At 34.4% G+C, this 9,889-nt stretch overlaps 2 protein-coding genes across 2 annotated transcripts; one reads left to right on the top strand and one right to left on the bottom strand.

The window, feature by feature from the left end:
• Positions 1-4,712: 4,712 nt before the first annotated feature.
• LOC115446110 lies at positions 4,713-7,660 on the top strand. The gene is made up of 4 exons (XM_037440755.1): positions 4,713-4,880; positions 4,961-5,050; positions 6,223-6,300; positions 6,369-7,660. Exons 1-4 carry the CDS (start codon positions 4,826-4,828, stop codon positions 7,601-7,603), a joined length of 1,458 nt encoding a protein of 485 aa, XP_037296652.1. The 5' UTR covers positions 4,713-4,825; the 3' UTR covers positions 7,604-7,660.
• Positions 7,618-9,511, bottom strand: LOC115446117 (signal recognition particle 19 kDa protein). Its single transcript, XM_030172682.2, has 4 exons — positions 9,261-9,511; positions 8,819-8,996; positions 8,282-8,421; positions 7,618-7,747 (listed from the first exon to the last, which is right to left on the bottom strand). The coding sequence occupies exons 1-4, from the start codon at positions 9,314-9,316 to the stop codon at positions 7,675-7,677; spliced, it is 447 nt and encodes a 148-aa protein (XP_030028542.1). The 5' UTR covers positions 9,317-9,511; the 3' UTR covers positions 7,618-7,674.
• Between the last annotated feature and the right edge of the window lie 378 nt (positions 9,512-9,889).

Genomic DNA, 9,889 nt, shown 5'->3' with positions numbered 1-9,889 from the left:
GCTTTAAACCGATGAGACAATACAGTGAATAGCTGAGCATTGTGATCACAAGTCTTTGTTCACATATCTATGAATCCTATCACCTCGCCTTATTACATTTGGGCTTACATCCCGTACTCAATGTAATGTACTCCTCACATATTGCTCCGGTTATGAGCACTGTTATAGTATTCCTAGTATTAAACGAAGCCACAATTTTAGGATTGAAATCAGATTGGATGGCATGGCTTAATTAAATGGCTAGATCTGATATTCAGATACAAGTTTTTACTTGCTAGATTAATGAAGAGATTACATATATTTTAATTCACGTTGTTTAGATTGCAAAAAATATACATTTTTTTTTACAACTATCATCATTGTTCAGCTACCTGTTAGTCTGATTCATATTATCTAACTTTAATTGAGAAATCGCAAGACCATTTCATTGTGTGTGTAGGACAAGCACCATTTATAAAAGTGAAAATTTCTTCAAATATTTTCATATAACTCATGTGCGTATGTTTTTAATTTTCTATAATCTGCTAGAAACAGTACGTTCAGCTTATTTTATGTATAATATAGTAGTAATTTAATTAATATAAGACTGTCGAGTATAAATACAAAACACACCAATTTCAATCTTAATTCAAGTAAGCGTCACGTTTAAAATGTTTTTGGAATAAAGCCGGTTGCAGACCAACACCTAAACTAAGTTAGTTGAGCTTGGTTCGCATAGCTGAGGAAATTTTTAATACCGATGCATTGGGCCGTAAGACCTATCAAACCAACACAACTGTTCCACTCACCGCCTATGTGGTGATAGCTATATCGCGTTTTTTGCCCCCGAAAAAGTATCAAAAATTATGTTAGGTATACGAGCTAAGCTTAGCTAACTGACCTTAGCTCATCGTCTGCAAACGGCTTTAGACTATGCAGAGTTTAAATGATTATCACACTTAAAGCAATTCTTTATAACTACGTTATTTAAAAACCATCACTTGAGGAATATTTCATTTAAAAAGGTAAACATTTACCATAAGGCTATACCCATAGCTACATAACCATAGGTCATATTGTTGGCAAAAATCGGAAATATAAATTCGTTGCTATCCAGTTAATTTCCTGTTTATAAATCCAAAATAAAAAGCCAAAGCAAAAGTATTAAGTTATCGTTCGTAACGGGATAAAAGGAAATGAAAGTCATAAGTCGAATCCATGCGAATGTACTGTTTGTTACTGAGACCCATCAGTTCCGGTCATGTTACGAGCCTTCGAATTTGCGTGCAAATAAAATTGGTGCTAGTATCGATGTCGTAGGACTGCCCGAGACGGACGACGTAAACCGAGCTGGGTTATAAACTTGGACTCGACCAAGTCATCTCCTGCGGATGTTTGCCAGGCCACTACGTATAAACAACCATAAGCCATAACAGCACCCATTTGTATCAAGCACTCTTCTTTCCTTGTTTACTATACAGAATCTTGATAGAAATATTCAATTGTATAACATCGGTTCACTTAGTGACAGGTTAGAAAGACACAAATTAGATATACCTATGTATTATTTCAAAATGTATGTATAAGCATCGGTGTTCATTAAAGTTAAATATAGAAATTAAAATTTCAAGAATTCTAGTACAAACGCGTCTTATAACTTTTCCTTTGAGCCGCTTATAACTTGAACAAACAAAATAAAGGCTGAGAAAGAACAAGCTATTTCCTCGTTGAACAATATTACCTAACAATTGCGATAATATCTATCCTCCAGTTATACTTTTAGCCGGCAGCGTTTCTGCGTGGTCGAGGCAGGAGATTTTATAAGGCATAAACCCTGAGATAGCGGCAGTAAAACTTGGAAACTGAGGCAATATGCCAGCTCCCTGTAGCCGGACTGCTTTGTTTTAAACTGGCTGGGAGGGTCGCGATGTCAATATCTACAGATATTCCATGAATAAGAAACCAACTCTAGAACAATGTCTAACGCCCGAATACTGAAACGCTACTCAACCAACCAACTTGTCTGAGGCCTACTTAAATTTAACAGGCTACTTAATTTAAATGGCATTCTCAAACGTACATTAAAAGATTTTACGGAAAACTCAGCTGAGGAGCAGTTAATTTGCTATAGATTATAAAAAGTTTGTTTTCGTTTACATAATTTTAATAAAATGATATTTATGTGTCGTTTCACGCAGCATAATTTATCAAACATAAAAAAAAATCAAATAACGTAATACGCAGTTTAATGAAAAATGATTTTTAATTATTAAATTCTCAACATTGATGTAGTAAATACATTCCAACTTATTTATACTAGACATTTGGCAGCATGATCAGTATTGACATTAGTCACTTTAGAAAAAAAACTTCTGTATCTGTCAAATTTTCGTCAACAATTAAATCGTAGTGATTATATTCTCTTTGTTAACAATATTCATAATTCTTATTTCGTGTCTTACCACAGAAGTTTCTATAAATTATCAACGGAGTCTTCAAATAACAAAACCCAATAAAGGGGTTAGACATTATACGTAAATAGAAAAACAAGAACTGCTGGATATAGTGAAAAAGTAAGTATTGGATTTATTTGGAGGACCATCGACTTAATTAAGAAAAAAGGGCATTGCTCGATGCGGGCTGCTTCCGACATTCAATCTGGAAATTTTTGCGGGAGGCCTTTGTTCAGCAATGGATATCATGTGGCTGATAATGTGTTTTTTTTTTGTTAAATAAGTAATTTTTAAAAATATATTTGTTTTATTGGCAGCTCCCGTGAGGAACACAGGCAGTGAGCTGTGGGCGAGTAGCCGGCTGTGAAGTGAGAGGCCGTGGGTTCTCTTGTGTGATATATATAATCAATCAATCAATCAATCATTTATTCAAGAAATAGACTTCTGCAGGCATCTATATATATGTACTATGTGTAGCAAAATGTCTGTAATGAAATTTTATATGTCTGATATTAAGAATTACAATTAAAAAATATAATAATTACAATAAAGTTTCTTCTTGCTTCTCTAATAATTATTTCTTCATTCAGACATGTTCAGACTTTCAATAAAATTAATTTCCCTTAAAATTGTTACATACACACATAATAAAGCTAATCATCCTCGAAGGGGTAGGCAGAGGCACAACTAGTTCCATGATATGAGCGCAGGCACAACTAGTTCCATGATATGAGTACAATATGATGTACTATATTGTACTCATATCTACATATATGTACTATATGTAGCTAAATGTCTGTAATGTAATGTTTATATCTCTGATATATAAGAATTACAATTAAAAAATATAATAATTACAATAAAGTTTCTTCTTGCTTCTCTAATAATTATTTCTTCATTCAGACATGTTCAGACTTTCAATAAAATTTATTTCCCTGAAAATTGTTACATACACACATAATAAAGCTAATCATCCTCGAAGGGGTAGGCAGAGGCACAACTAGTTCCATGATATGAGCGCAGGCACAACTAGTTCCATGATATGAGTACAATATGATGTACTATATTGTACTCATATCTACATATATGTACTATATGTAGCTAAATGTCTGTAATGTAATGTTTATATCTCTGATATATAAGAATTACAATTAAAAAATATAATAATTACAATAAAGTTTCTTCTTGCTTCTCTAATAATTATTTCTTCATTCAGACATGTTCAGACTTTCAATAAAATTTATTTCCCTGAAAACTGTTACATACACACATAATAAAGCTAATCATCCTAGAAGGGGTGGGCAGAGGCACAACTAGTTCCATGATATAAGCACAGGCACATCTAGTTCCATGATATGAGTACACCATGATGTACCGTAGGTTACTACACATGAAAAATATCCCAGATGACCCTTTGATAGGTGCCTGTGGGAACAGGCGTGCATCGGGCATCGGCCTGAGGCAGGCATATTGAAAAAATATGTTATCTGAAAAATATACTTTTTTATCTTGAATATAAAAGCATTTCATTAACAAATACTGATCATAATTTATTAATGTCTACTATATTTAAATTATTACCTACAACTTTTTACTTTGGAAAGGCATTTTTATGAAATATTGGGTAATTTGGGCATCCTAGACAGACATTCATTCATTTATAAATGCTAACCCTAATTGCAACTGATATACCAAACAAGAAAATTAGTAGGTAGGTTAAAAATGCAATCACACCACATCGATGCAATTACTGTCGAAGGCAAACCTATACGCATGCTACAGTGTATATACCACATACTATATTTTCGTCCCGAAATATGATTAAGGCGAGCTTCGTCTTAACTTTTTGCCAATGTCGGCACACAAACTTATTCACGTATTTTCTAGATACGATTAAAAACTAAGCTTTAGTTTTACGACCGATGTGCCCGACCTCAGACCTTTTGGTAGATCCAATCCCGGGCAAATCGTGTTAGAAAATCCAACAAACGTGGTCCTTGGAAGGGTCCCATTGCTTACAGTAAACCTCACGAAGTTAGGCATACAACCAGTGCACCGAAGGTAAGACGTGCCAATTTCTGGCATTCCTCCTCTTGTGTATTTATTCCAAATAAAGAATTTTGTATTGCCTTTCATTTAGGTACACGCCTGTTTACTATTTGTGTTCTCTGAGTAACATAACTGCTTCCGTAAGTAAAGAAAAAACCATCTTTAAAATCAGCGGTTGTTTACAAAACTACTGACAATCTACGTGTTAAATTGTAAGTACGTGCACGAACAACAAATTCTGCTGATGCATCTACTGTATGCGAATTTATAAAACAATATTGAATTAATAAACTTGTTTTAAGTGAACGGTGATGTGAACAATACGTGATTTACAATGTTTCAAAATGGAAACCTTTGTTTGGCACTGCTGCATTCTGATTAGCTGTTTAGTTATAAATTGTTAGTTTACTTATATCTGTCTTCTTAATCAAGGATGGTTTGATTTTTGCGTAAATATTTTAATTTATTATTGTTGGCAGATTCAACGGCTAAACCATTTTCGCTGAACGAAGCTCTTGCTGCGGAATTAGAACAAAAACAAATCATTGAGACATCGTCGAAATCACCAGGTAAATTCATCAATGCTATTAGAAATAATTGTATTAACCCATGGAGACCTAGACGCTAACGATCTTCAGGTGTGAAAATCGGACGAGTTAACTTGCCCATGACGTATTGTAGATAATATTAAAATCTATACTTATAAATGCGAAAGTAACTGTTGTCTGCCTGTCTGGCCGTCTGTTACGCTTTCACGGCTGAACCGTTGAACCGATTTCGATGAAATTTGATTTAAACACGGTGAGAGCCGCGAGCAAAACATAGTGAAGTATAAATTCTTTAAAATATTAAGACTGCCTCGGTGGCGTAGTTGTACTGCATTCGCGGTGCGAAAGCGCTCTGTCTTGGGTTCGAATCCCGGTCGGGAGTGAAGTGAACTGATATTTGAATTTTCTGCTCAGTTGTCTCAGTCCGGACTCTGGAATTTGTGCCCAATATGGCGATAGGCTCGCCCCCTATCACATCATGGAACGGAACACACTTGGCGAAAAGTGGGTGCCTTGGTTGCGTCTCCGCATACCCCTTCGGAGATAAATATATGATGTTGTGTGTGTATTAACCCTGTTTTTGGGATTCACAAATGTAACTGTAATAGTTGTATGTACAATGTACTTATTTATGGTATGCCTATTCGTATAAAATGATATAGACGACCTAAACACGCGTACGGTCCGTGGGCTGCACGCGGCCCTCTGAACAAATGCTCAGAGGACTGCGAAACCACCTGATTTCAAAAATCTCACTAATACTGAAGACACTTTTCCAAAAATTGCTTTTGCTGTATGCATATCTTATAGGAAACAAAACCATTTATAACTAGATGTGAATACTTTTCCTAAAATAAATATAATCAAAACAAGTTTAAGATTCTTTAGTTCTCAGTGAGTTGCAGGTTGCGAATAACTGGTCTCTCCAGACCAGGGCACTAGATTCTTCTAGTAGCTGTATTAGCGTATATTGGTCAGTAATTACTGATCATAACAATTAATCTTATATATATTCACCCACTCTCTTGAATTTAAAATGGTAACCATTTCATTACAATTTCAAATCTAGATATAAATATATATCTCAGATGTATAATATATAGTTTATACTATACTTAACCAAGTAACATTAGCTTATAAAAAGTGTGGATTGAAAATAGAAGTTAAATACAGAATTATTTTAATATTTCCAGAAAAGACTGCTGAACGTTTCTCTTTGAACAAGGGTTTGAAGCCAATTTCGTCGAAATCAATTTTGTTCAAGGAAGCTGGTATGTATCTACCAACTCGCATTCTAATGTGCATAATAATTTTAAAATAACTGTCGCAATTTTTTCAGATAATATTTTCTCACGAGTCAAAAAATTATCGCCACTAAAATATAAAAAGAAGTTTGAAATTAAAACACCATTAAAACCTAAAACCATTAAACGTTCATCAAAGTCCAAATTAAGGCGCAAAAACCAATCTGTTAAAAGAGAAATCAACAGCAATGATCAGCTCAATCAAAAATACATACCACTTCTTAAAAATATTGGTATGTTGTTTGATAATCTTCTCTTGTCAGACGAGAGCGACTCCTATGAAATCAGATCACGTAAATACAAACGAAATAGATACCACTCCATATTCTCAGAAGAAGGATACGGAATGGAATGTACATGTGCTCACAGATCCAATAACGAAAATGCGAAATCTAAGTCGCCAGAAGAGACAGCTGTTGTCGAGACTCCTACCACTGAAATCTCGATTGATTCCGAGATTGTCTCCTTTACCACGACTACCACCGAGACAACCGATACTACTTCCATTAGTGACTTCCGCGGTGTCGGACTCTATAAGAACGTATCCTTATTATTTCCAAGAGATACCGCTGGCAGTTGGGGAAACGATAATGGAATCAGTGCGGGAAGCCGCACCCCACATAACCGGAGCGCTGAAGGAAATTTCACCCGGAATCATGGAAATGGTGAATATAGTGCCGAATGCAGACAAAATGACTCCCTTACAACAAATGGTGATGAAATTACCTGCGATGCTCCACGAAACGGTGCAAGTGGCGATGGATCCCATGAACGAAGACGCAGAAATGGATATAATTCAAGAAGTCCCGGTACGGAAAATGAAAACCTCTCTGAAATCCATGGACAGGTCATTAAACATGAAAAACAAGATAAATTGGGCATGGGAGGACACGAAACAGAAAGCACAAAATCGTTATCAGAACTTATTCGACGACTACGAGGATTCGTATCCGAGATCGAAATTACCAGTAACTCAGACGTCGTACAACCCGAAAAACTTTATAAAGAAAGCATCATCAATGTCGCACACAATAACACCAGTTTTAAACGATTCCCTGACAGAGGTAGCCCAGATACCGAAGAAGATAAAAAAATTTATCCAAGATATGAAACAATAATAACACCCAAAACTTCGATAAGTTCTATTTCCAAAGACATAAAGTCTGCAAAATCATCTCCAACTGTTATGATTATAGATGGATACAGTGTAACCAGATACAAGAACGGTGAAAATAAATTGGCAAAAAAAGCAATTCACATACACTCATAAATAATATCAACAAAATATGTAGTCACTTTTATTAAAAATAAAATGTTTGACATACAGTATTTATTGCTATTTTATCGACGCCCCTTCTTGCCTTTACTCTTATTGCTAGCTTGGTTAGTAGCCTGTGCCTGCTGCTCAGCTGGTCTGTAAAGAAAATTGCAATTATCATTACAAATCTTTGCTAAATCTAAGTTCATTGAAAACTTAAAAACTATACCTGCATAATTTTACATTTCATTTATTCGACATAATTAAGTTTGTGCTAATTTAATGTTGCTAATTACCAATGTTTGAACATATTTTAGTGGGATTGATAGAGAGTAACACCAACTGTCACATTAATCTCTAGACCAATCACAAATATAAAAAAATTACATCAACTTAGGACATTCTAAGGGCACTGTTTCTTTTTCCTTGAACAAGTGGCAGTGTATATGGGTTGTGAATTAGAAGGTGCTCAGTATGATTGCTACATTGTAACACTAGGTAAGTTTTTGCAATATAATTTGTCTGCCATTGGATAAAGGTTAATGTCCATTAGCTAACAAGTTGTAAAAGCTAAGCCAATTCTTTTATACAAACATCCCATATTGGATTACCAACAATAGAGTGGGACATAGCTAAAAGATAAAATAGGATAAATGTAATTGCATGTTATTAGAGTTTATTATAAACTACCTGTTTTGTCTCGTCTTTAGTTTAGGGATTGATTCACCAATATGTTTCATGACAGATTCTCTGGTGGGATATTCAGGTTTGATCGGGGTCCCATCATCATTCTTGATTTGGACCCTGATCCTGCCTCTGTACAGAATTTCCTGAAAAAAAGATATAAGTATTATTATTATTTATTTATAAAGTCATAACACTGAATTCATTTGACATAAATAATATCGGCTTTTTACTAACTTATAATAAACTTGCTTAATTATAATAGAATTGTTTAAACATTTTAATTATCATTTGTATTTAGGTCTATGGTAGATTAAAGTGCATCTTGAATTTAACATTCTTATGAACAAAAATATATCCATATCATAGAGGACTAAGAGAGAGAGGAGAAATAAACTTTGTCCATTTTGGTGTTTTAATATAGTTATAGCTACAAATGTTTTTCAATTTTTTATTGTAGTTAAACAAGTTGAATTTGTTTTGGTCACAAAATTCTAACCATAAATTAAAACAAATTGTTTTTATAAATATAATTGAATATACCTTGCTTCTTTCTCTTGGGTATAGTTTATTTTCCACTCCCACTTTAAGGCCAGTAGTTAACAGCACATCTCTTATCTCTTGATGGGTAGGATTCTCTACACAATAAGACTTTGCCAACTTCCGTCCCTGGGCTAGTGTCTTTTTACTATTCAAGTATGCTGGATAAATGCAAATCCATCTGAAAGTCATAAGAGCAATTCATTATTAAAACTTTTAAAGTAAATAAGCATATAATAAAAACTCTGCTGAGTAACTTTTGTAAGGAATATCTTGTTAGATGCTTGTTAGATTTGTCTTCTAAGGATAACGCTGAGACATAAACTCACGCAACTGTAAATATGCAATTTCGAATAGGAAATCTCGCACAGTTCTATTGCCCAAGCTCAGCATGGAACCCAGAACCTGATACATCCCACACCAGAATTTTTTTTTTATTACAAACCTTTCCACGTCAGTGTGTTTTTTTTCAGGACTCCACGAGGTAATCATAGTAGCCATAGCTCAAAGTGCGCGAACAATATTGGTAAATATTACTAAATATCACACGCTTCCATAAATGTTTTTAAAAATACGAGATTTTGACACTCAACAGTGCCAAATTGACAACATAATAGTTGCCAGTTGGCACTAGTGTCAAGAGTGATTAGACCTATGTAGCTCGGAAACGAATTAACCCACTGAACTGCTCCTATCTCCAGCCGTAGCATGTTCCGAATACCAACACAATAAACATAAAGTACCATGTACGAGACTTGGTTTGTAGTCTATTTTTGTTTAATTTGGGTTTTACTAAAATGTCCGTAAATCTACTCGCCCAAAATACAAGTAAGCAATACATTTTCTAGCAAGTGAGTTTCAATCGTAAATGATGATTAATGCTCTTAACAACATAATCTTATCTATTATTGGAATCAGCGTATAAATTATAAATTTTTTTAACTCTAAACAAGAGTGTACTTATTCTTTATCAACCACAATCGCGAACGAAATGTTACTAATTGATGTTATGAACTACTACACTAAACAAAATGCTTAGTTCCCTAGTTCATATCGAACATGCCTAATGTACTA

This window comes from Manduca sexta, chromosome 20, assembly GCF_014839805.1.
Source record: "Manduca sexta isolate Smith_Timp_Sample1 chromosome 20, JHU_Msex_v1.0, whole genome shotgun sequence".
Taxonomy (NCBI): Eukaryota; Metazoa; Arthropoda; class Insecta; order Lepidoptera; family Sphingidae; genus Manduca; species Manduca sexta.
The sequence above is the reverse complement of the archived record's forward strand: the minus strand, read 5'-3'. Positions and strand labels throughout refer to the sequence as shown.